This window comes from Indicator indicator, chromosome 31 (genome assembly GCF_027791375.1).
Source record: "Indicator indicator isolate 239-I01 chromosome 31, UM_Iind_1.1, whole genome shotgun sequence".
NCBI classification, from domain to species: Eukaryota; Metazoa; Chordata; class Aves; order Piciformes; family Indicatoridae; genus Indicator; species Indicator indicator.
In genome coordinates, this window is record NC_072040.1 from 10,272,887 (window position 1) to 10,300,056 (window position 27,170).

At 48.5% G+C, this 27,170-nt stretch overlaps 1 protein-coding gene across 1 annotated transcript in view; it reads left to right on the forward strand.

The window, feature by feature from the left end:
• The window catches only part of KCTD1 (potassium channel tetramerization domain containing 1), a 46,231-nt gene extending 19,385 nt beyond the window's left edge, over positions 1–26,846 (forward strand). The window contains exons 3-5 of the mRNA XM_054394725.1: positions 21,113–21,257; positions 24,134–24,439; positions 26,688–26,846. Coding sequence (XP_054250700.1) covers positions 21,113–21,257; positions 24,134–24,439; positions 26,688–26,846 — 610 coding nt within the window. The remainder of the gene's footprint in view (positions 1–21,112; positions 21,258–24,133; positions 24,440–26,687) is intronic.
• The last annotated feature ends 324 nt before the right edge of the window (positions 26,847–27,170 follow it).

Consider the following 27,170-nt stretch of genomic DNA (forward strand, 5'->3'; position numbering starts at 1 on the left):
GGGAGGAGCAAATGTGTCCTGGATGACTCAGAGCCTGCAGAGAAGCCTGAGCTGCTCTCCACAGTCACACACCAGCTTTTTCTGTACCCCTCAGTGCTGCTTAGCAGAGGATTTTCCACAATAATCAACCAGCCCTTGAAGCAGATTGGGGAAATACATTTCCTTCCTTCCGAGTTCCTTCCTTCCTTCTGAGTTCCTTCCTTCCTTCTGAGTTCCTTCCTTCCGAGTTCCTTCCTTCCTTCTGAGTTCCTTCCTTCCGAGTTCCTTCCTTCCTTCCGAGTTCCTTCCGAGTTCCTTCCTTCCTTCTGAGTTCCTGCCTTCCGAGTTCCTGCCTTCCAAGTTCCTTCTGAGTTCATTCCTTCCAAGTTCCTTCCCTCCAAGTTCCTTCCTTCCGAGTTCCAAGTTCCTTCCGAGTTCCTTCTCTCCGAGTTCCTTCCGAGTACTTCCTTCCTTGTGAGTTCCGAGTTTCTTCCTTCCTTCTGAATTCCTTTCTTCTGCATTCCTTCCTTATAAGTTACTTTCTTTCTTCCTTCCCTCCTTCTGAATTCCTTCATTCCAAGTTCCTTGCTTCCTTCCAATTTCCTTCCTTCCTTCCGAGTTCCTTCCGAGTTCCTTCCAAGTTCCTTCCTTCCTTCCAAGTTCCTTCCTTCCTTCCTTCCTTCCTTCCTTCCTTCCTTCCTTCCTTCCTTCCGTCCTTCCTTTCCTTCCTTCTGAGTTCCTTCCGAGTTCCTTCCGAGTTCCTTCTGAGTTTCTTCCTTCCTTCTGTATTCCTTCCTTCTAAGTTACTTTCTTCCTTCCCTTCTTCTGAATTCCTTCCTTCTGAGTTCCTCCCTTCCAATTTCCTTCCTTCCTTCCGAGTTCCTTCCAAGTTCCGAGTTCCTTCCTTACGAGTCCTTCCTTCCTTCTGAGTTCCTTCTGAGTTTCTTCCTTCCTTCTGAATTCCTTCCTTCTGTATTCCTTCCTTCCCTCCTTCTGAATTCCTTCCTCTCTCTCAGCTGTCTTCCTCCTTTTCTATCAGCTGTCTCTCTGCACTGTGTGGTGATTACTGTCACAGCACCCATCTGACCCCAGCTGCCTTCTCCCTCCTGCTAAAGCCAGTGGTGAAGCTGGTGCTCAGCACAGGGTCTGCTTCTGGATCCACTTTGCCTCTTGTGAATTTCTTTAGCAGGCGTCTTGTGGTACACACCAGGGGAAGGAAAGCTGTGCAAAAGTCAGTGGCCAAGGACTGTGCTGTAGGTGTCCATCCTGGGGCTCCTTGGTTAATGCCAACAAATACAGACTCGTGGTGAGGAGCAGGACTCATAGGATGCACTGAGGGTAGGGACCCTCAAAGGTCATCTTGTCCAGTCAGCAGGGACATCCCCAGCTAGATCAGATTGCTCAGAGCCCCATTGGGTTTGGCCTTGAGTGTCGTCAGGGATGGAGCCTCCACCATCTCCACCACCTGTTGCAGTGTTCCACTATGCTTGTAGTATATAACTTCTTCCTTTCAATCTGAATCTCCCCTGCTCTAGTTTCAAACCATTGCCCCTCGTCCTATCACTGCCAGCCCTTGTGAAAAAATCCCTCCCCAGTTTTGTTGCAGCCCCTTTCAGATACTGAAATGTTGCTCTAAGGTCTCCCTGGAGTCTTCTCTTCTCCAGGCTGAGCAAACCTAACTCTTCCAACCTGTCTTCACAGGAGAGGTGCTCCAGGCCTCTGAGGCAGGATGTAATTTGATGATCTTGGCTCCATAGGGAGAGTTGGGTGGTTTAAGACATTATCTTTCTCCAGATCCCTTCCTTTCATGGTGTTAATTGACTTCTCCCTGCCTCTAAACTCTCCAAAAGTAGGCTTTTAGGAAAGTAATGGAAAATGATCAGAATCTCCACATAGCCCCCAACTGTTTATTGTGGTGCTGGAGAGGTGGGGGTGGAGAGCTTTGACGAATCAGTGCAGCTCCTGATTACCCCAAACTATTTTCAGGCTTCTGCACCTTTCGATAATGCAGCTCAGTAGATCTCCTGTAAAGATAGTCAGAACAATTATATCTGTGCCTGTGGTGATGCAAGGGAGGAAAAAAATTATCAGAAGTCTATCAAAACACCTGGCTTTCTGCTAAATTATAGCTTTAGTGCACTTGGAGAGCAAAAAGTACCAGCATCAGGTGATGGAGTCACCATCCCTGGAGAGAAGTGTGGCCATGGCACTTTGGGAGATGGTTTAATGGCCATGGTGGTGTTGGGTTGATGGTTGGACTTGATTATCTTAAAAATCTTTTCCAACCAAATCAATTCTATGATTCTATGACTAAGTAGCTCTTAGTGACCACGGCAGGGGGGGGTTGGAACTAGATGATCTTTGAGATCCATTCCAACCCAAACCAATCAATGATTCTGGTAAAGCTACATTTCAGAAGCAGCTCAGAAGTCATCTCCTCAATTGCATAAAAGCTTGGGGGGCTTACAAGAAAGCTGGGGAGGGACTATTTAGGGTGTCAGGAAGTGACAGGATTAGGGGGAATGGAACCAAGCTGGAAGTGGGGAGATTCAGGCTGGACATAAGGAAGAAGTTCTTCCCCATGAGAGTGGTGAGAGACTGGCAGAGGTTGCCCAGGGAGGTGGTGGAAGCCTCATCCCTGGAGGGTTTTGCAGCCAGGCTGGATGTGGCTGTGAGCAACCTGCTGTAGTGTGAGGTGTCCCTGCCCATGGCAGGGGGGTTGGAGCTGGCTGAGCCTTGAGGTCCCTTCCAACCCTGACTGATTGATTCTATGATTCTATGTAAATTTTAAAACGTTACAAATTCTACACATTTAGGAGCACTACAAACTCTTCCTCACTGTTTCCTATCATAAACATTTGTAATTTTTTTCTTTAATAAAGCCTGTTGAAATGAGTATCTAGGAAGGGCAGTGTCAGAGTTTGTTGGAAACAAAACTGGTGGAGGGTCTGGAGTACAGAGCTGGTGAGGAGCAGCTGAGGGAAGTGGGGTTGTTTAGTCTGGAGAAGAGCAGGCTGGAGGGAGACCTCATTGCTCTCTACAACTCCCTGAAAGGAGGTTGCAGTGAGGTCAGTCTCTTCTCCCTAGTATCAGGTCAAGAGGAAATGACCTGAAATTGTGCCAGGGGAGATTTAGGTTGGAGATTAGGAAAAATTTCTTTGCTGCAAGCATAGTCAGGGATTGAAACAGGCTGCCCAGGGAGGTGGTGGAGTCCCCATCCCTGCAGGTGTTCAAGAAATGTGTGGCTGTGGCACTTGGGGACATGGTTTAATGGCCATGGTGGTGTTGGGTTGAAGGTTGGACTCAATGATCTTAGAGATCTTTTCAAACCAAAGCAGTCCTGTGGGTTTCAGCACAGTTTCTGGTCATCTTGTGAAGGGACACAGTCCCCTTGACAGAGGCAGCTGTATCCATGTGTGGTTCCAGCCTGCACTGCTCTGGCTACTCCAGGAGAGCATCAGCCTGCAGTACTGTCCCTGTGCCATCCTCCAGCCCCTCAGGAGTCCCAGAGATGCCTTCAAGGATCCTGAGTGGCACCAGACACCTGGATCTAGGCAGCTGAATCCCATCCTGGCCATTGTGTACTTGAGGCACCACTACGTAACCCTGCATTCTGTCCTGTGCTGTTCCTTGTTCCTGAGGGTTTCCTTAGCTGCAGTTGCAATGTCTGTTTCCACAAACCTGGATCAGTTATTCCTTCCACCGCTGTTTATGGAGCTGCATCTCAGTTCTCTTCCTTTCTTCTCTCTCTCCTTCCTCCACAGAAACACAACTGACACCCTGCTGGGTTTGGTATGGCTGCAGGGATGATTACACCGTGACAGCATCTAATTTAATAAACAATAAAGCCACTGCTTTGTGTATGTAAAGTTTGTCAATGGCAATAATGTTATCTCTGTGGTTTTTATCACCCCCACCACCAGCAGAATGTGCAAGGTGTGGCTGCAGCATTTCTAACCTATGCATTAAGCAGTCTTGATTGCTCAGAGCCACCCTCTTAAAGCTGTTTTAGGTGGACTTTCCTGTCCTCTGAAGTGATTAGAGCACAGGTTCTGTATGAAGTGATTTGGTTAATGAGGTAGTAACTGAACTGCTTAAATCATTTCAACCTCCAGCATGGAAGCAGCTCGACATGGAAATGTGTGGGGATGGCTGCTGCAGGTATAAACACGTCTCCCTAGGCAGGCACAGTTGTGTGTCCACACTGGGAATCACAGCAGGGTAATTGTGGTGCATATGAGTTAGAGTTAATCCAGACAAGAGCAGTGCATGATCCTGTGCTTCTCAGAGTAGATCCTGTGCTCAGAACACCCACATCTTCCTTGCCTCTGTTGTGTACTCTGCCATGCTATCAGGATTGAGTCATGGAATCGTTAACGTTGGGAAAAGCTTCTAAGGTCATAGAGTCCAACTGTAATCCCAACACCACCATGGCCATTAAACCATGTCCACACATCCCTTGAACACCTCCAGCACCTCCCTGAGCAGCCTGCTCTAACCCCTGACTACTCTCAAAGCAAAGAAACTTTTCCACTTATCCAATCTAAGCCTCCCCTGGGGCAACTTGAGGCCATTTCCTCTCAGCCTGTCACTAGTTACTTAGGAGAAGAGACCAACCCCCACCTCATTGCCTTTCTAAAAGAATTAATCAGCTAGGTTCTTAGCCTGGAAGTACCAAATTTTTAGCCTAGATAGAGAAATCTGTGAGCAGGTGAGCTAAGAAGTAAAGCAAAAAAGAAATGTTTAAGTAGAATCACAGGATGGTAGAGTTTGGATGGGACCTCTGGAGATGAAGTCCAGCCCCCCCTGCTAAAGCAGGATCACCTAAAGCAAATCACACAGGAACACATCCAGATGGGCCTTGAAAGTCTTCAGAGATGGAGGCTCCACCACCTCTCTGGGCAGCCTGCTTTAGTGCTCTGCCACCCTCAAAGTAAAGAACCTCCTTCTCATGTCTAGTTAATCAATGTGTTATGGTATCTCTGGCCTTGCAGCTCCTCTCACTGCAATTAAAATCAGCTTTGTAGGAAAAGAACATATTTAGGGCAGCCAGGATGACCTTAGTTTGTCATCTTCATGGGGCATGTGCTGTAATTCCATCTCCAATACATGATTGCCTGCTGCTGTGCACAGAGAGATGTGCTGCTTAATTAATGAACAGGTCATCAGCATCTCCTGGTCCTGCTCAGTTCCTCCTGTGTCCTTGGGCTGGATTTTCTGTGGATTATTCATAGATTCACAGAATGGTCTGGGTTGGAAGGGACCTTAAAGATCACCCAGGTCCAACAGCCCTGCCATGGGCAGGGACACCTTCCACCAGCCCAGCTTGCTCAAAGCCTCATCCAGCCTGGCCTTGAACACCTCCAGGGAGGTGCTCCCTGGGCAACCTGTTCCAGTGTCTCACCACCCTCACTGGAAAGAATTTCTTCCTAATCTCCAGTCTAAATCTGCCCTCCTCAAGCTTCAGTCCATTCCCTCTTGTCCTACCACTGCAAGCCCTTGTCAAAAGCCCTTGTAAAAAGTGGAAGGCTGCTCTAAGGTCTCCCTGGAGCCTGGTCTTCTCCAGGCTGAACAGCCCCTACTATCCCAGCCTGTCCCCATAGGGTCCCCAGCCCTCTGATCATCTTCATGGCCTCCTCTGGACCTGCTCTGTCAGTTCCATGTCCTCTTCTGGGGAGTCATTCCTTCATGCTTTCTCTGCAGCATTCCTTAGCTCTGGTACCTCCTTGCTGCACTCAGAGGAGTTCAGAGCAGCAATGCAGGCATGCCTAGTGTGCCATTGCATGGGAAATCTGACACCGGCTTGGAGAGACTCCATTCATCCAGGGCAGCTCCCACCTGCCTTAACTGTGATCCCTTCCCATGATACCTTCTTACAGAATCATGGAATTGTCAGGGCTGGAAGGGACCTCAAGGCTTAGCCAGTTCCAACCCCCCTGCCATGGGCAGGGACACCTCACACCACAGCAGGTTGCTCACAGCCACATCCAGCCTGGCTGCAAAAACCTCCAGGGATGAGGCTTCCACCACCTCCCTGGGCAACCTGTGCCAGTCTCTCACCACCCTCATAGGGAAGAACTTTCTCCTAATATTCCATCTGAATATACCCACTTCCAGTTTTGCTCCATTCCCCCCAGGTCCTATCACTCCCTGACACCCTAAGAAGTCCCTCCCCAGCTTTCTTGCAGCCCCCTTCAGATCCTGGAAGGCCACAAGAAGGTCTCCTGGGAGCCTTCTCTTCTCTAGACTGAGCCCCAACTCTCTGAGTCTGTCTCCATAGGAGAAGAGCTCCAGCCCTCTGCTTATCCTCGTGGCCCTTCTCCTACTCCTCCAAGATGAAGTAGGGGTCCTGTGAGCACAGTCTGCTGCTCTGCATAAGCCTGGCTTATCCCCAGCTTGGCTGCTGAGTTGAGGGTGCTGTGGGAAACCAGTAGGTCATCAAAGACCAAGTTTAAAGTGTTTGATGCAGAGGGAGGTTTGCAAATGAAAGTTGCAGGAGCATCTTTAATATCTGCTGTATCTTAATTTGTGAAGCTTGTTTTGACTGCCTTAATGGCATTCCTTACATGTGTTTTGGCTTCGGGTTTTTTTCCTTTGTTTATTCTTGTAGGGCTTTTTAAAAGCAGGCTGAACATCCTTTCTACCTTCCTTGGCAAGTTTTCTTGTGGCAGTCTGAGCCCAAGTTCAGCAGCTGAGTTGAAACCTGTCAGTCTGTCTTGCAGGCAGCAGCAGCTAACGGTAGCAAAGTGCTGTTCTGTGGGTGAAGTGCACTGGGGAAGGATGGCACCAGCTTTGTAGGTGGCTTTCATGGGTAGTTATTGAGTGCAGAGGAGCAAGGGTTTGTAGATTCATAGAATGCTTTGGGTTGGAAGGGACCTTAAAGATCATAGAATCATAGAATCATAGAGCGGCTTGGGTTGGAAGGGACCTCCAAAGCTCACCCAGTCCAACCCCCTCTGCAGTCAGCAGGGACATCTTCAACTAGATCAGGTTGCCCACAGCCCTGTCAAGCCTCAACTTGAATATCTCCAGCAATGGAGCCTCAACCTGCAGGTTATGTCTTTTCTCCCTAGTATCAGGTGACAGAACAGGAGGGAATGGCCTGAAATTGTGCCAGGGGAGGTTTAGGTTGGAGATGAGGTAAAACTTCTCTATTGAAAGAGTGGTCAGGTGTTGGAACAGGCTGCATAGAATTGTTAGGGTTGGAAAGGACCTCAAGGATAATGCAGTTCCATGGGCAGGGACACCTCACACTTCATCAGGTTGCTCACAGCCACATCCAGCCTGGCTGCAAAAACCTCCAGGGATGAGGCTTCCACCACCTCCCTGGGCAACCTGTGCCAGTGTCTATAGCCACTGGGGATCTTTGGAGATGTTGTGCATCCACCAGGTCACCTCCTTTCTGCCTTTTGGCATTGAATACTAACCACTGCTCCTATCCTTCATTGTGCCTTTTGGTACTGAACAAGAAGCACTGCTCCTCTCCTCCGTTCTCTGCACTTAGAGCAAACCTGACCATCTCAAACATGATTAAAGTAGAGCTCCAAAGTGATTAGCTAAGCACTTAATTTGCCATTGCACCCTAATAACTTAGAGGGACTCCTGATAACTTGGTAATAAGCATATCACAAGCAAAAGGACACGCTTGCTACTGACTTAATAGGCAGCTTCCCTCAAGATAAAGCATAAATGACATACCTCAGTGAAATTCAAGCTTAGTAAAATCATCTTGGCAAGCAAAGAGAATATTTGTTAATTTTATTTCCTTTTTAATTATTAGTGTTTCCCTCCCCCCCCCCCCCCCTGTGAAATGTTATCATTGCCAAGAAAACTTGGGTACCAAAAAAAAAAAATTAAAAATCCAGAGATGGGGGTGGGGAAAAAAAAAAAAGAAAAAAAAAAAAAGAAAAAGTGTTTGCATGGAGAATTGATTTAGTATTTTGCTGGTTTGAATGATGTGAGGGGAGAGTTGGGTTTGATATGCTCTGGAAAATGAAAAAAGTTTTGGAGGACTCAGGTGGGAGATGGTAAACAGTGTAGGAGATGTGGGACTTAAAGGGCTTGCAGCCTGCTCCTCAGTGTATCCAGCACTGAGTGAGCCTGGCCAAGAAGAGCAAGGAGAGGTGGCAATGTAAGGCATACAGTACTGGCTGTGGAGCAGTGGGTGTGCAGCTCCCCTTGTATGGAGCTGCTCCTCACCTGATGTCCTCACAAATGGCTGAAGCAAAGTGCCTGTCATGATGAGAGAGACAGCAGCAGGCATCTGCAGCATCCTCCCCTGCTCCAGCTCTCCCTGACTGGGCGTGCAGGGTGGGTCTGTCAGAGAGATGTCTTGGCACCTAGAGGAGGAGAGGGGCTGTGGTAGCACTCTGTAGAGAGTGGTTTGGCTGAAGGAAAAGCCTGTTTGGGGATTGCAAGATTTAGGTTTTCTGGAGGTAGCTCTCTGGGGTAGGCAAAGAGCTTGAGAGAGTGCTTGGCGTCTGGAGACAGCAACACCACGAGGGTCAGGGAGAGATCTGATGTCTTGGGAAGTGTCAGCAGCTTCAGTGTCTGTCAGATGGAGGAACCTCACTGTGTGAAAAGTGATGGGGGTTGTGGGCATGAGGATCCTGGTTTGGGGTGGGGGAAACAACTGGAGAGCAGAGGACAGACCCCTCTCAGCCACATCTGAAGCCTGTAACACAGCCTAGAGGTTCAGGAGGTTTGGCTGCCACAGTGTTGAAATTGCTTTTAAAGCACTTAACCTGGCCAGCCTCGTGTGAGAAGATGCAGATTTGGGTTGCAGTCTGCTCCCCTTATCTGTCTGTATCTGTTTGGTAGAGCAGAGCAGAGAGAGGAGGTATATGGTAAACAGAAACTCCATGGCCCATCATCCACTGTCTGGGGCTAGTGCTCTGCTGGCCTCACCCTTGCTGCCATCCTGTGATGTGGGAGATGGTTTCCAGCTGCCCACATGTGTAGTTTTCTGGCTGTGAGTCACCAGCTCCTGACAACCCATCCCAACTGTTTCTTTCTTTCTTTTCTAATGTGTCAGCACTTCTACAAGTGCTGTTTGGCTCTGAGTGAATGATGGTCCCCAGTTTGGGAGTGGGGGTTTGAACACCCCAGGGGAAGACTGTGACAGAGCCTGTGGGTTTTGGCTACCTTCTGTTGGACATCAGAGCACCCTGCACCCCCATAAGGCTTATCAACCAGCATGTTGTGTGAACTGGGGGGGTCCCTGTATTAGCTCTGTTTTGTAGAAGAACTCTTAGTGCTGGTGTGATTCTCAGTGGTATCTGCATCATCTGTTTAGAAAGGAAAATACAAGCTTTCCTTTTTTTTTTGGACAAACTTCATTTTCAGGCAAGCAGAAGCACAGAATCACAATCACAGAATGGTAGGGGTTGGAAGGGACTTTTGGAGATCCAAGCTCCCCAGCAGAGCAGGTTCACCTAGAGCAGGTTGCACAGGACGGTGACCAGGTGGGTTTTGAAAGTCTCCAGAAATGGGGACTCCTCCACCTCTCTGAGCAGCCTGGGCCAGTGCTCTGCTACCCTCAGAGTAATGAATTTCCTCCTCATGTTTAGATGGAACTTCCAATGTTCATGTTTGTGCCTGTTACCCTTGTCCTGTCACTGGGCACCACTGAAGAAAGCCTGGCCCTATCCTCCTGAGACCAGCTCTCTGTCTTCTCTTTTCCAGGCTAGAAAGCCCCAAGTCCCTCAGCCTTTCTTCAGAAGAGAGGTGTTCTAAGCCCCTTCATCCAGTTTAGGGTGTTGCTGCTGACTTCTGGATCCTTAGCCATCCATTTTTTCACCCACCCCAACATTTCTGTGACCCACTTACCCTCTTTTGTTCAGCTGTTGGTTAGGTGCACGTCTCAGCATCTCCACACCCCTGCACAGCCTAGGAACATAGTTTGAACAGAGAAGATTTCAGCTCAACATGAGGAGAAACTTCTGTACAGTGAGGGTGACAGAGCCCTGGAACAGGCTGCCCAGGGGGGTTGTGGAGTCTTCTTCTCTGGAGACTTTCCAACCCCACCTGGATGCATTCCTGTGCAGACTACCCTAAGGGATCCTGCTCTGGACCTGCTGATCTCCTGAGGTCCCTTCCAGCCTCTGACACACTGTGAGACTGTGATGCTGTGAACCCCGTGGTTCACTCTCGTGCAAGGAGCATTCCTGCAAGATGACTGCATGGGGTGGTGTAATTTATTCTTTTCCAGTGAATGTGTCAGTTTGTCCGTGTGGGCTAGGCCCAAGGACTGTTAGTTCATTTTGTAACACATCTGAAGTGCTTTCATCTCTGCTCCTGGTGCTGCCTCTGATCAGGCAGGTCACAGCAAATCCCCTGCTTCGCGTTTTGCTTGGCTTTTCTCTCTGATGCATTCACTCATCAGCTCACCTCCTTCCCATCTGCCCCTCACCTCTTTTGCTCTGCTTTTGAGACCATTCACCACATCCTGGCTGTCTCAATTCCTCCTAAATGTTTTATGAGCCCTCTGAGCTTGCCCTCCCCTTTCCTTTCCCTTCCGTGCTCGAAGAACAGCCTTCAGATGCTTGAAACGATCTCCATGCAAATGATGCAGGCCTTTAATCTTTAGCAAACATTTGCACAAAGGTTTGACATGCTTCTACTCAGTATCTGGGATTTATCTGTCCTTTAAAATGCCATGTAACATTTGCTTTTAAATCTCCTAAGAACTGCTGGTTTAATACCTCCTCCCCTACATCCCTCTTGCTCTGTGTCACTCTGGCTCCTGTATAAATACCTTTGCTATAAAAGCCTTAATGAGATTTTAGGGTTTAATGCATTTTTCCCCTGTTACCTTTGCTTTATAACCATTGTATTCATGCCTCTTCCTGATAGTGGAGGAACTGCCAAGGAATTCCTGAGACTCGTGGACATGAAACCTTAAATTAAATGTAAGGAGGAAGAGATAAGAACAAATTATAATAGCACTGAGAGCAAGAGATTACAACAGGGTATTTGGTTAAAATGTGGTTTTCATAATGAATGTTCCTGAAAACTGCAAATGTATTCTGTTAGATCATGTTTAGTATCTGAAGGGGGCCTAGAAGAAAGCTGGGGAGGGACTTTTTAGGCTATCAGGGAGTGACAGGACTGGGGGGAATGGAATAAAGCTGGAAGTGGGGAGATTCAGACTGATGTGAGGAAGAAGTTCTTCCCCATGAGAGTGGTGAGAGCCTGGAATGGGTTGTCCAGGGAGGTGGTTGAGGTCCCATCCCTGGAGGTGTTTGCAGCCAGGCTGGATGAGGCTCTGGCCAGCCTGATGCAGTGTGAGGTGTCCCTGCCCATGGCAGAGGGGTTGGAACTGGCTGATCCTTGTGGCCCCTTCCAACCCTGACTGATTCTATGATTCTATGTTTAGGAGCCAACTTTGGTAATGCAGGGGTAGAAAGATGGCTAGGTGCTCAGCTGCTGTGGATCCAAGTGATGTGAGGTGTTCCAGAAGGAAGAGAGGCTTGCTACTGTTAACCCAGCCTCTGAAAAATGAACTCCTCATTCTGCACTTGGGTAGAAGAGAATCATGGAGTCGTGGAATGAGTTGGAAGGGACCTTAAAGATCATCTACTTCCAACCCCCTGCCATGGGCAAGGACACCACACACTAGACCAGAGAAGAAGACTCCACAACCTCTCTGAGCAGCCTGTTCCAGTGCTCTGTGACCCTCACAGTAAAGAAGTTCCCCCTTGTGTTGAGGTGGAACCTCCTGTGCTGCAGCTTACATCCATTGCTCCTTGTCCTATCACAGAGAGGTGGTGGAGTCATCATCCCTGGAGATGTTCAAGAAATGTGTGGACGTGGCACTTCAAGACATGGTTTAATGGCCATGGTGGTGCTGGGTTGACAGTTGGACTCTTAGAGGCCATATCCAACCCAGATAATTCCTTGACTCTGTGAGGTGTCCACAACCTCTCTGGGCAACCCATTCTGGTGTCTCCCCAGCCTCATAGTATCACAGTGTCACAGTCTCACAGTACATTAGAGGTTGGAAGGGACCTCAAGAGATCATCAGGTCCAACCCCCCTCCCAGAGCAGGATCACTTAGGGTAGTCTGCACAGGAATGCATCCAGGTGGATTTGGAAAGTCTCCAGGGAAGGAGACTCCACAACCCCCCTGGGCAGCCTGTTCCAGTGCTCTATCACCCTCACTGTACAGAGGTTTCTCCTCATGTTGAGCTGAAATCTTCTCTGTTCAAGTTTGAACCCATTTTTCCTTGTCTTATCACTGTGAGCCACCCAAAAGAGCCTGGCCCCCTCCCCTTGACACCCACCCCTCAGCTATTGATAGACATTGATCAGATCCCTCTCAGCCTTCTCTTCTCCAGACTAAACAGCCCCAGGGCTCTCAGTCTCTCTTCACAGGGAGATGCTCAAGTCCCCTAAGCATCCTTGTGGCTCTCCCTTGGATTCTCTCCAGCAGGTCTCTGTCTCTCTTGAACTGGGGAGCCCAAAACTGGACACAGTATTCCAGGTGTGGTCTCAGCAAGGCAGAGAGTAAAGAACTGTTCTTCTCACTTACTCCCTGGGATAGGACAAGGAGCAATGGATGTAAGCTGCAGCACAGGAGGTTCCACCTCAACACAAGGGGGAACTTCTTCACTGTGAGGGTCCCAGAGCCCTGGAGCAGGCTGCCCAGAGGGGTTGTGGAGTCTCCTTCTCTGGAGACTTTCAAGCCCCATCTGGATGTGTTCCTCTGTGACCTGATTCTATGGTCCTACTCTGGGAGGGGGGTTGGACTCGATGATCTCTTTGGGTCCCTTCCAACCCCTGACATCCTGTGATCCTATGAATTTCTTCCTAATGTCCAATCTAAATCTACCCTGCTCTAGTTTCAAACCACTGCCCCTTGTCCTATCACCACAGGCCCTTATGAGTAGTCCTTACAAATAGGATGGCAGCTCTCCCCGGTGCAGATTCCTCCTCAGCTTCTAGGGGACAGTGCAAAGTGATGGAATTTAGACTTAGGATGGAGTAAAATTAAATAGCCATGAGATGAGCCTACCATTAAAGAGATCTAATTTATAATGGGCTCTTATGCAAATTGCCTTTGAGCGCTCAGAGAAAAGAAAATGAAAAGAAATTAATAAGGACAATGTGGACTAAAAAGTTGCAGAGGAAAAAAAATAAAACCCAAACCTATTCCAGCTCATTCTCTGCACACCCAGAGTGTTAAACAAGCATCCCCACCAGCCACATCAGTGGAAGGATGAGATGATAGAAGTTGTATTCACTTATCTTTGCAGTGGGGGTGGTGAGACACTGGCACAGGTTGCTCAGGGAGGTTGTGGATGCTCTCTCCCTGGAGGTGTTCAAGGCCAGGTTGGATGAGGCCTTGAGCAAGCTGGGCTGTGGAAGGTGTCCCTGCCTATGGCAGGGGGTTGGAACTGGATGGTCTTTGAGGTCCCTTCTACTCCAAACCATTCTCTGAGTCTGTGAATCCATTGGGGACCCAACCCCTGCTACCTTGCCACCCTGGCTCCAACCAGGTAAGACTTCAGTGAAAATATTTTTTTCTTGCCACATAATTCATTGTTGGAAGGATGGAGTTGTGTTTTCAGGTTGCTCCCTGCCAACCACTGAATATCTGACCCTGGTGGAGACTCAGGCATTTTTGTGTCAAGTTTGGAGCTCCCCAGTTCAAGAGAGACAGGGGAATACTAGAGAGAGTCCAACAGAGACTATGAGGATGCTGCAGGGACTGGAACATCTGTGTGATGAGGAAAGGCTGAGAGCCCTGGGGCTGGTTAGGCTGGAGAAGATCTGGTCACTGTTTACAAATAATTTAAGGGTGGGTGTCAAGATGAAGAAGCCAATCTGTTTTTACTGGTGCCCAGTGATAGGGCAAGGGGCACTGGATACAACCAGGAACCCAGGAAGTTCCACCTCAACATGAAGAAAAACTTCTTTGCTGTGAGGGTGCCAGAGTCCTAGAAGAGGCTGTCCAGAGAGGTTGTGGAGTCTCCTTCTCTGGAGACTTTCAAGACCCACCTGGATGTGTCCCTGTGTGACCTGCCCTAGGTGCCCCTGCTTTGGCAGGGGTTTGGACTCACTGATCCCCAGGGGTCCCTTCCAAGTCCCACCATTCTGTGGGTCAGTTCCTCTCCTCACTGTTAGTAGGGGTTCACAAGTGCCAGGACATTGCTGATGCTCCTCCTGCTGCCAAGTTGTTCAGAGGGCTCCACCTCAGTTTTCCTCCCTTTTTCTTGTTCTGTGAGAGGCACAGAGTGCATGGAAAGCCAACAGCTTACAACTGCTGAAAATAAGTTTCTTACGAAAGATTTCTGGTTAGTTTTGGTGTCACAGTGTCCTCTGATAAAGATGGTAAGATGAGAAATAATGTCCTGGATATATTCAATAGCAATGAGTCTTGGTGTTCTCCGAGAAAATAATTTAAGAATGGGTTGTGTCTGCCTTACTTTGGAACTGATGGAATATTCTCCATGATTTCAGACATCAACTTCCAACCTCTAATGATACTGTGATACCTTTTCCATGTTTCATAGATTGACAGAATGGTTTAGGTTAGGAGAGACCTAGAAGATCATCTAGTTCCAATGCCCTGCCATGGGCTTCCACTAGCTCAGCTTGCTCCAGATATCATCCAGCCTGGCCTTCAGCACCTCCTGGGAGGGGGCATCCACAACCTCCCTGGGCAACCTGTTCCAGTGTCTCACCACCCTCACTGGAAAGAATTTTTTTCCTAATCTCCAGTCTAAATCTCCTCTCTTCCAGCTTCAACCCATTGCCCCTCATCCTATCACTACAAGCCCTTGTGAAAAGTCCCTTCCCAGCTTCCTTGTAGCCCCTTCAAGTACTGGAAGGCTGCTCTAAGGTCTCCCCAGAGCCTTCTCTTCTCCAGGCTGAACAGCCCCAACGTTCCCAGCCTGTCTCCATGTTCCTTGTATCCCTTTGATTACAAAAGGGAAGAATTTTAGCTCTGCCCATTGGAGCCACTCAAACAATCTGCAGAACCAGGTCTCTCTTTTTTTTTTTTCCCTTAGTCTTAAGAAAGTTGTGCAACAGTTGATTTGTTTCATTAATATTGGTCATCTTGTTCCTAATTATTGCTACTTTCCCACATTCTCAGCTGAGGCAGAATATGCTGAAGGGAAGTCTCTCTCTTTATGTCTATAATAATCTAGAATAAATATTTGTACCCTGAAAGAGCAGAATTATAAACACTCACAGTGTGTGCAGGTTTTTGCTGCAGACTCGGTGTATTTTTATACTTGAGAAGCAGAATCTGTTTCTGAAGAATCTGAAAAATCCTTTCAGCAGTGGCATCTTCCCATGCTCGATTTCAGTGCAGAAACACAACTCTGGGAGTGCTGCTCTGGAGGGAGAAGCATCCCTGCAACATTTTATGGAAGGAAATCACAGATCTCTTCCATATCCAACTGTTTTCTCCCCACTTAAACAAGGCTTGTACCTCATTTGTGTCCTTAAACTGAACCCCAACCCTCAGAGGGCAGCTGACTTCCACTGGGTGTATCATGCTTGTCCCCCTGTGCTCAGCACTGGTGAGGCCACACCTCAAATTCTGGGTTCAGTTTTGGGCTCCTCACTGCAAGAAAGACATGGAGAAGCTGCAGCATGTCCAGAGAAGGGCAACAAAGCTTGGGGAAGGGTCTGGAGAACAGGGCTGGTAAGGAGCAGCTGAGGGAGCTGGGGTTGTCTAGTCTGGAGAAGTGGAGGCTGAGAGGAGACCTTCTCACTCTCTACAGCTCCTTGAAAGGAGGTTGCAGTGAGGTGGGGGTTGGGCTCTTCTCCCTAGACTCAGGTGATAGAATAAGAGGAAATGGCCTGAAATTGCACGAAGGGAGGTTTAGGTTGGAGATGAGGAAAAATTTCTTTGCTGCAAGAGTGGTCAGGGATGGGAACAGGCTGCCCAGGGAGGTGATGGAGTCCCCATCCCTGGAAGTGTCAAGAAACCTGTGGCTGTGGCACTTTGGGACATGGTTTAATGGCCATGGTGGTGCTGGGTTGATGGTTGGACTGGATGATCTTAGAGGCCCTTTCAAACTGAAAGAATTCTAGGATTTTATCAACCCTTGAAACATTTCATTTCTGACAGTGGAATATGATACTTAAAGCCATAGACATTAATTATTACCCATTGGAGGTCACTCATTCAACCCAGGGGACATTAACTTTCCCTTATATACAGAAAATTCCATCCTGTTCATTTTAATTAAACATTTCAGAGGTATCTTTTCTTCATTTTCTTGCAAATGAACTGCAGTTTCTTATCCTTTACCCTTGATATTTGGCTTAATTTTACACATAATTACCAGCTTCTTTTCCAAGCCTCCTTCAAAGCACTTTCTGTTTGGAAATCCACTCAGCTGTTATTATTTTTTTGTTAATAGAAAAAAAGCTATTTTTGCCAATCACTGAGCAACATTGTCAAGAAGGAGATGGGGAAAAAGCATTTTTCAGGCTTTCTTGGGAAGTGAAATGATAATAAACATGGCTTAAGAGTATCTTCTTGTGCCAGTGGTCTGATGTCTCTTAAGCATTTGTGTTTGCACTATGAGACCTACCAGGAGTAACAGCAGAGCTGGGGGTGACAGGGAGGCTGCTTACTCAGACCATGTTGTACAGAAAAGCTGCCAAGCTTGGCTCTGTGCACCCAAAGTGTGCAGGGGGAGGCTGGAGGGTGAAGAAATTGGTCCTTGCTTCCCCAGATACTGGCATAGCCCAGGTCTCCTCTCAGAATCACAGAATCATTCCTACTGGAAAAAGCCTTTAAGATCATCCAGTCCAACCATCCTCAAGGCTGGGACTAAGTCACGTCCCTCAGCACCACATCTCTGTCACTTTGAAACACCTCCAGGGATGGGGATTCAACCACAGCCTGTGCTGGTGTTTGAAAACCCTTTCAGTGAAGGATTTTCTTCTAATGTCCACCCTAAACCTCCCCTGGTGCAATTTAAGGCTATTTCCTCTTGTTCTATTACTTCTTACTAGGGAGAAGAGACCAGCAACCACCTCACTCCAACCTCCTTTCAGGGAGCTGTAGAAAGCTGAGGTCTCCCCTCAGCCTCCTCCACACCCAAGGTCCCTCAGCTGCTCCTCCCCAGCCCTGTTCTCCAGAACCCATTTCTTGAAGAGTGTAACAAACGCAGCTTAGGAGAAGAACAATGCCACCAGATTTGAGTCCCATATTATCTCAAGTCTTCCCCTGGAGGCCATGTGTAGGAAGATGGAATCTATTTTTTTTTTCCCCCCTTTTGAACAGGGAAAAGGTTTTAATTTTGTTTACAGAAGTCTCTCTGCTGGGGGTCTACTCTTCCAAAGCTCTTTTAATATGTGGAAGTGCTGCTGTGTGATGCAAAGGGATCCTGGGGAGGGATGCAGAGCAATTGGGACTCTGCAGTTCCCTGGGTTTTAATGCTAAGGCAGCACATTCTGTTAACTCTTCCAGCCCCAACCCACAGCCTTTCAGGTCCCAGGTAGCTCTCCTGATGCTTCTGCACTCATGTCAGCATTATGGTTTTGTCAGGAGGCTCCATCCTCTGATATTATCTTGTTCTTCTCCTAAACAATTAATAAAATGAAGACAAAAAGCCTAGAGGTTTAAAATATGTAATTATGGCAGTAATTTAGAACTAGGAAAACGCTGCAGAAACCAATTACCACTCTACACTGCAGTAATGACTGACTCAGCCAAATCTCTGTGTTTTGTGTGTGAATTCCATGGCAGATTCTTAGATGGCATGCTTAAGGAGAGGGGGGAAATTAATTCTAAATGCTGAGTGCATCCCTACTAGACATAAATGTTGCTCATCCACCTAGGGAGCAGGAACCTGTGTTACATGGCCCGTGACAGGGCAGGCAGTAACAAGTATCTGAGGAGGAAAACCTGAGTGGTACTAGGGGATGGCCTTGCAAAATGTATTCCTGTTGAATCACAGAATGGGTTGGGTTGGAAGGGACCTCTAAAGATCATCTAGTTCCAACCCCTTGCCATGGTCAGGGACACCTTCTACTAGATCAGCTTGATCAGGGTCCCTCCAAGCTGGTCCCTCCAAGCTGGTTTTCAACACTTCCAGGCTTGGAAACTCCACAACTTCTCTGGGCAACCTGTTCCAGTGCTTCACCACCCTCATGGGGAAGAAATGCTTCCCAATGTCCAATCTAAATCCAACTTCTTCTAGTCTGAAGCCATCACCCTTTGTCCTGTCACTCCATGCCTTTGTCAAAATCCCTCTCTAGCTCTCCTGTAGCCCCCTTCAAACAGTGGAAGGCTGCTCTAAGTTCAGCTTGGATGTCAGAAAAAGGTTTCTTCACAGAAAGGGAACAGGCTGCCCAGGAGGTGGTGGAGTCACCATCCCTGGAGGTGTTTAAAAGACACAGATGTGGTGCTGAGGGAAGTGGTTTAGTGGTGGTGGCTTAGTAGTAGTGGTGGGGTTGTGAGCTCTAGGGGAGCAGGACTATGATCTCAAAGGTCTCTTCCAGCTTCAGCAGTTCTTTGTGGTTCTGTGATGTTACAAAAACTGCTGGCAAATGGAGCTTCTTGGTTCTGGTGGTCAGTGGGTGGTATCTCAAAGCTCTGCCATTTTTCCTGATTAGACTGCACTGATCAATAGCTGATTAGAGTGCACTGATCAATAGCTGCCACCAACAGTTCACCTTTACTGTGAAATCCTGATCTCCCACTGCAATGTGACAACCTTTGTATCCCCACCATGCTGCCCCCTCAGCTGTGCCTCTGCCAAGTGCTGGATGGAGTAAATGGTATCCAAAATATTAGCTGGCCCTAAACCCAAACAGTCCCAAGAGGCTGGAGCCAGGCTCTGATGGGTGATGCCCAGTGCAGCACAAGGGGCAGTGGTGGAAGTTGAGGCAGAGGAAGCTTCACATAAATATGAGGAAAAATTTTTTCCCTATGAGTGTGACAGAAGACTGGAACAGGCTGCCCCAGGGGGTTGTGGAGTCTTCCTCTCTGGAGATACTCAAAACTCACCTGGCTGTGTTCCTGTGTGATCTGCTCTAGGTGCTCCTGCTCTGGCAGGGAGGTTGGACTGGCTGAGCTTTGGAGGTCCCTTCCAGCCCTCAACGTTCTGTGATTCTGGGAAAACCCAAACAAGCAACCAAACAAAGTCCATTTCCCAACTGTGATTTCCAATTTGAATCAGGTTCACCAGGCACTGACCTCCAAAAAGCAGAATGGAGGCAGTCAGGAGGAGTTGTGCATCTAAGGGGGTGGGATCTGCTGATGGGGGCTGCCAAGAGAGGTGTCCAAAGAGGGATATTGGGATAAGAGAGATTTTGGCAGTGAGGCTGGTGTGGGAGGCTCCTGCCCCAGCTGCTGCCTCCCCACAAATTCACCATGAGCCAGCAATGTGGCCAGTGGTATCCTGGGGGGCATTAAGAGCATGGCCAGCAGTTTGAGGGAGTTTCTCCTCCCCCTCTATTCTGCCCTAGTTAGGCCACATCTGGAGTATTGTGTCCAGTTCTGGGCTCCCCAGTTCAAGAGGGACAGGGCAATACTAGAGAGAGTCCAACAGAGAGCCACAGGGATGCTGAGGCAACAGGAGCTGTTCTGTGAAAAGGAAAAGCGGAGAGCCCTGGGGCTGGTGAGCCTGGAGAAGAGCAGCCTGAGAGGGGATGTGATCAATGCTGATCAAGAGCTAAAGTATGGAAGTCTAGAGGATGGGGCTGGGCTCTTTGCAGGGATGGCCAGTGGTAGGGCAGGGCCAAGGGGTACAAACTAGAAAAACATTGGAAGTTTCACTTGAACTGAAGGAGAAACATCTTCCCTGGGAGGGTGCCAGAGCATCAGACCAGACCCCTCTGGAGACTTTAAAAACCTCTCCAACCTGCTCTAGGTGACCCTGCATTGGCAAGAAGTTGATCACCAGAGGTGCCTTCCAACCCCCACCCTTCTGGGATTCTATGATTCTGGGATTCTGGGATTCTATGATTCTGGGATTCTGGGATTCTGTGGTTAGTTTTAGGCTGTACCTTTAAAATTTTCCACAGGTCTTGCACAGGAAGTGGTAGAATGTAAATAGATCACCATTGGGTGTAAAAAAGGAAAATAATGATAATTCTAAACAATCCCACTGGAGAGATATCACAGTCTCACAGGATATCAGAGGTTGGAAGGGACCTCAAGAGATCATCAGGTCCAACCCCCCTGCCAGAGCAGCATCACTTAGGGTAGTCCTCACAGGAATGCATCCAGGTGGGTTTGGAAAGGCTCCAGAGAAGGAGACTCCACAACCCACCTGGGCAGCCTGTTCCAGGGCTCTGTCACCCTCACTGTACAGAAGTTTCTCCTCATGTTGAGCTGAAATCTTCTCTGTTCAAGTTTGAACCCATTGCTCCTTGGCTTATCACTGTGCACCACCCAAAAGAGCCTGGCCCCCTCCACTTGACCCCCACCCCTCAGCTATTGATAGACATTGATCAGATCCCTCTCAGCCTTCTCCTCTCCAGATAAACAGCCCCAGGGCTCTCAGTCTCTACCATAAGAATTAGTTTGGTAAACAATCTTTCTCTCTTTTGGCTTCTTCACTCTGGGAAGAATTTTATGCTGTGCTGGCTTCTGCTCGACCTTGGCTGCCTTGGTTTGGCTGAGTTTTAACAACCCTCTGCTCTTTTCTCTTGTCCCTTTGTGTCCAGGGGGATAAGGAGAGGAGCAGGGAGTGGGAAAGCTATTAGCAGCTCCCCTGGTTTTTGGCCAGGGGGGGTTCTTGTGCTGTTTGTCAGTTGTAAATCCCTGTAAATGTTGTAAATATTGTATATTTTGTACATATTCATTGCATTCCATTGTAGATTGTAGTTTTGCTTGTAAATACAGCTTCATTTGCTTCCAACTGGGCTGGTCTGGCAAATTTAATGTTGGGGATGGGGGGGGGGGGGGGGGGTGGAATTTCAACCCACCACAGATTCCACCTCCCCAGCTGAGCTGCTTGGAAGTTCCTGAGGCCATGCCGGCAAAGGCGCAGCTTAACTCACGGTTTGAAACCAGCCCTTTTCTCCTCAGGTGGAGTCACAGAGCTGCTTTGGTGAGGTGGGCATGAGGGGATTCTGCAGCACAGGGCTGTTTGAGCAGCTGCTGAGCCAGGCTTGGCCTGACCCTGGTGCTCTCCTCCTGTTTCCTCTCCAGGATCGGCCGGCTCTTCGATGGCACGGAGCCCATTGTCCTCGACAGCCTCAAGCAGCATTATTTCATCGACAGAGATGGGCAGATGTTCAGATATATCTTGAATTTCTTAAGGACGTCCAAACTCCTCATTCCTGATGATTTCAAGGTGAGATTCCTATGGGCTTGGGTGGTTTGTGTGTTCCTGGCTCCCACGAGTGTCTGGCATGCAGTCAGAGCAGAGCCCCAAGATGAGAAGGATGGGGATGGAGTGGTAGAGTATGGTGCTGATTTTAGTGCATGACAAAAGGAAGCATGGGATTGCTAAGGTGGCATCTGCAAACCTTTCCTAGAGTGGCATCAATATTGAATTTTCCCCTCCTGGTCAGAACATAATGGAGCAAGCTTGCAGTGTTTGATCTGCGGAAGTTAAATCCTGTAGGATACTGCTGGAGACAGAAAGGATGCTACAAGCTGGAACTGACTCCTTATCAGCTTTGATGGTTGCTTCTCCTCTCAGCACCTTTTTTGCTTCCCCCCCTGATCACAGCACCTCCAGCTTCCACTTCCAAGCTGAAATTCAGAGGATGGGGTGGGGATCACAGTGGTGACAAATTAAACTGCACAGGTGGTGATGTTTGAGCACGAAGTCATAGAGTATTTTGTGCCCTTGACTCCTGAGTGCACATTGCAAGCTTGATTTAGGAGTTTTGGGGAAGTCAGGGATGTCTCACCACCCTTGCAGAAATTCTTTACAGTCAGAGTGGTGAGACACTGGAACAAGTTGCCCAGGGAGGTCGTGGATGCCCCCTCCCTGGGGGTGTTCAAGCCCAGGCTGGATGAGGCTTTGAGCAATCAGGTCTGGTGGGAGGTGTCCCTGCCCATGGCAGGGGGTTGGAACTGGATGAGCTTTAAGGTCCTTTCCAACTCAAACCATTCTATGAGTCTATGAATAGTTCCACATTTATTACTTAAATTTTATTAAAGAGCCTGCTTTTTTTCCTTTTGTTTTTTTCTTCTTAATACCAAATTAAATTTGTGGCAGTTCATCACATTAGACATCAGCCTACAGAGGCAGAGTTTCAGACTCCGTGTGATGTTCTGTGTTCATCCAGTTGCAGCTCTGTGGGTCTATCTGTGGTGTCAGTGAATTGAAGGCTGGAGACCAGGGCTCTAATCAGAACAGATCTTTATCAATACCTGATGAATGCTTATCAATGTGTCTGGCTGGGCCATTAGTTCACCAGAGGAAACAGGCTGAACAGGAGAGGTGACAGGGAAGGGTGAGAGCAATGCACAGTGGTATGAATTGTGTGGCTTTCATCCCTCATATGCCTTGAGTCCTGGGTTCGGTTTTGGGCATCTCACTTTAAGACATTGAGTTGCTGGAGCAGGTCCAGAGAAGGGCAACAAAGCTGGGGAAGGGTCTGGAGATCAGGTCTGGAGAGGAGCAGCTGAGGGAGCTGGAATTGTTTTGTCTGGAAAAAAGGAGGATGAGGGGAGAGCTTCTCACCCTCTACAATTCCCTGAGAGGATATTGGAGCCAAGTGAGGGTTAGAATCATAGAATTGTTTCAGTTGAAAAGACCTCCAAGTCCAACCATGTTGGTATCCTCTCCCAAGCAGCCAGCAACACGACAAGAAGAAATGAACTGAAGTTGTGCCAGGAGAGACTGAGGTCGGACATTAGGAAAAAATTATTCACTGAAGGAGTTGTCAAACCTTTGGAACAGGCTGCCCAGGCAGGTGCTTGAATCCCCATCCCTGGAGGTGTGTCAAAGAGGCAGAGATGTGGTGCTGAGGGCCATGGTTTACCAGCAGCCTCGGTAGAGTTAGAGAATGAGTTGAACTTGATGATATTAAAATTATTTTTACATGATGGCAGCAGACAAGAGTCCAGATCATCACTTCTAAGTTACCTCAGTGCTGGCTATTCTTAGCATGAGTTCTCCCTGCTCTGGCATGAGAGACAATGTTGTAAACAATACTGTTGGCAAATGAGGAAGTATTAGAAAATCCTTCATTTTTAACATGCAGCCAACTCTGCAATTCATTATGCAAATATCAGAATCATTTTACACTTAGAACCATCTCAGGCTCCCTCATTTGCATGCTTCTACCTGTTACAATGCCTGCTGGTCTCGCTGTGAGAAGTGAGGGATGCTAGTGATGAATTTTCTGAACCCTGATTGAATTCTGTTCCATCTGTGCAGTGAGGTCATTATTCTTTGACATCACTCTGGGGAGAAAACATGGGGAAGAGTGGGATTTTAGCCTTCAAAGCAGGAGCAAGTGTGGAGCAAGCACAGCCTCCCCCTCCCCTCATGAACCTGCTTGATGTGGCTGATGGTTGGTTGTTGCTTGCACTGTTTATGACACCTCCTTCCACAGCAATTCAGAACCATGGCTGAAGGGTTGCAGATCTGGAGGGGTGTCAGCCTGAGCACCCAGCTGCATTAGGCTGTGTATTAGCAATGCCTCTGGTGAGACCCCACCTGGAGCTCTGTGTCCAGTTCTGAGGTCCTCTTACAGGAAAGATATGGATATGATGGAATGTGTCCAGAGAAAGGCCACGAGGATGAGCAGAGGGCTGGAGCTGCTCTGCTCTGGAGGCAGACTGAGAGAGTTGGGGTTGTGCAGTCTGGAGAGGAGAAGGCTCCCAGGAGACCTCCTTGTGGCATTCCAGTATCTGAAGGGGGCTACAAGAAAGTTGGGAAGGGACTTCTTAGGGTGTCAGGGAGTGATAGGACCTGGGGGGAATGGAGCAAAACTGGAAGTGGATATATTCAGATGGAATATTAGGAGAAAGTTCTTCCCTATGAGGGTGGTGAGAGACTGGCACAGGTTGCCCAGGGAGGTGGTGGAAGCCTCACCCCTGAAGGTTTTTGCATCCAGGCTGGATGTGGCTGTGAGCAACCTGCTGTAGTGTGAGGTGTCCCTGCCCATGGCAGTGGGTTTGGAACTGGCTGAGCCTTGAGGTCCCTTCCAAGCCTGTCGGTTCTGTGCTGCTTTCTCCACTGTGCACAGTAACGGGTGTGTCTTTCAGGACTACAGTTTGCTCTATGAAGAAGCGAAGTACTTCCAGCTGCAGCCCATGCTAGGAGAGATGGAGAGGTGGAAACAGGACCGGGAGAGTGGCCGCTTCTCGAGGTCGTGTGAGTGCCTGGTGGTGCGAGTTGCCCCCGACCTTGGCGAGAGGATCACCCTGAGCGGCGACAAGTCCTTGATAGAGGAGGTGTTCCCCGAGATCGGGGACGTGATGTGCAACTCGGTCAACGCCGGCTGGAACCACGACTCCACGCACGTCATCCGCTTCCCGCTCAACGGCTACTGCCACCTCAACTCAGTGCAGGTAGGATGGCACCCGGGGAGGGACCTGCTGCCCAGACGCCCCTCAGCTGGCCATCTTCACAGAATCAGGGTCAAGCTGGTTGGAAAAGACCTCAGAGATCATCAAGTCCAACCTATCACCCAGCACCTCCTGACAACTAACCCATGGCTCCAAGTGCCACATCCAAGCTGTTTTTTTGAACACCTCCAGGGATGGTGACTCCAGCACCTCCCTGGGCAGCACATCCCATGGCCAATTGCTCTTTCTGTGAAGAAATTTCTCCTCACCTTGAGCCTAAACTTCCCCTGGCTCAGCTTGAGACTGTGTCCTCTTGTTCTTTCCCTCTCCCTCTTCCCTCTCACTGCAGCTTCTTGGTCAACAAAACCAGCCAGAGGCTTTGATCTGGAGAAGAGCCACAAAGATGGTCAGAGGGATGCAGGACCTCCCCTATGGGGACAGACTGAGAGAGTTGGGATTGTTCAGCCTGGAGGAGAGAAGGCTCTGGGGAGACCTTAGAGCAGCCTTTCAATACCTGAGGGGGGCTACAGGAAATCTGGAAAGGGACTTTTGACAAGGGTTGGTAGTGATAGGATGAGAGGGAATGGATTGAAGCTGGAAGAGGGGAGATTTAGACGGAAGATTAGGAAGAAATTCTTTCCAGTGAGAGTGGTGAGACACTGGAACAGGTTGCCCAGGGAGGTTGTTCCTGGAGGTGTGCAAGGCCAGGTTGGATGAGGCTTTGTGCAACTTGGGCTAGTGTGAGGTGTCCCTGCCCATGGCAGGGGGGTTGGAACTGGATAATCTTTAAGGTTCCTTCCAAGCCAAACCATCCAATGATTCCATGATCATGGTCATGGTATTTCTTGATTTCTTAATGTAAATCACACATATCAGCCCCAAATTTCTGTAAGCAAGCTAAAGTGGTGTTAAAAACCTGTTTTAGGGCTCATGTTTGCACCAGTATTGAGACATGGCATATTTGGAGACACATGTTTTTAATGTTTGAATAGAGAGCAACCATTCAAGCCTGCTTCCAGTCCCTTGTCCTGCTTGTTTTGAGTTGTTTGTTTCCTGGCTTGATGAAACCATGCCCTAAAGTGCCAGGGCCACACATTGCTTGAGCACCTCAAGGGACAGTGACTCCACCACCTCCCTGGGCAGCCTGTTCCAATCCCTGACCACTCTTGCAGCAAAGAAATTTTTCCTCATCTCCAACCTAACCCTCCCCTGGCACAATTTCAGGCCATTTGCTCTTGTCCTAGCACCTGATCCTGGGGAGAAGAGACCAACTCCCCCCTCCTCCAACCTCCTCTGAGGTATCAGAGTTACCACAGGTGTAGCTAAAAACTCATGTGTGCTTCTCCAGGGTCACCCAGGCCTTTTGCATTCAATAAAGAACTTCTGCAATGCTTCTTGAATAGATCACCACACACCTTTTCCTTTGGGTGAAGAATCATAGAATTGTCAGGGTTGGAAGGGGCTTCAAGGATCAGCCAGTTCCAACCCCCCTGCCATGAGCAGGGACACCTCACACTAGATCAGGTTGCTCAGAGCCACATCCAGCCTGGCCTTAAAAACCTCCAGGGATGAGGCTTCCACCACCTCCCTGGGCAACCTGTGCCAGTGTCTCACCACCCTCATGCTGAAGAACTTCTTCCTAACATCCAATCTGAATCTCCCCATTTCTATTCTTTTCCCATTCCCCCCAGTCCTGTCACTCCCTGACACTCTAAAAAGTTCCTCCCCAGCTTTCTTGTAGCCCCTTTCAGATACTGGGAGGCCACAATGAGGTGGCCACAATAAGGGCCACAGAGCACCTGTGCTGGTCTGCTGGGGGCTGTGTAGATCCTCTCTGCAGAGTGAGTAGAGCCAATCTTCCACCACAGCCCTCCCCACTCCTTTCAGATCACCATGCTCACCCCATGGCTTGCAGAGCTTAGAAGGTCTTGTGGGCAACATTTGCATCCCTGATGAGTTCCTTCCAGACTCTGCTCAGTCCCAGCCAGTCTGCACCATGCATGCTCCTAGTGTGCCCCAAACCACCACACCAGCTTGTCTGACTCCATAGCTTGTCCAGCAGCAATGACCAGCAGGATGGTGTGGCCAGGATGGGTGACCACCTCTCACCAGCTTTTCCTTTCCCAGCTGGATCTGTTTGGAAGCAGCAGCAGTCATCGTTATCCTCAGACGGGCAATTGTTTGGCTACTGATTCATGAGTGCTTGTTTCCTCTCTTTTTTATTTTATTTTATTTTTTTCCCCCCCTGCAGGTACTTGAGAGGTTACAGCAAAGAGGGTTTGAGATTGTTGGCTCCTGTGGAGGTGGGGTGGACTCTTCCCAATTCAGTGAATACGTACTGAGACGAGAACTCAGAAGGACATCTCGTGCCCCCTCCGTCATTCGGATAAAGCAAGAGCCTCTGGACTGAAATGGACACCTTTCTTTATGCAAAAAAAAGAGAAAATTACACACACACACACAAAAAAAAAAAAAAAAAAAGGAAAAGAGAGGGGTGGGGGGGGAAAGAAAAAAGGAAAGGAAAAAAAAAAAAGGGTGGGGCGGGGGACAGCTTTCATGTTACAGTTTGGACTCCAAACAAGTCCTGGAATGAAAAAAAAATTGAATAAAAGACACATTTCTATCAAATCTAGAGACCACACCTGAATTCATGTGGGAACATTTGGAGCAGTAATAATGATGATGATAATAATAATAATAGTTATTAATAATAATAATAATAATAATAACAACA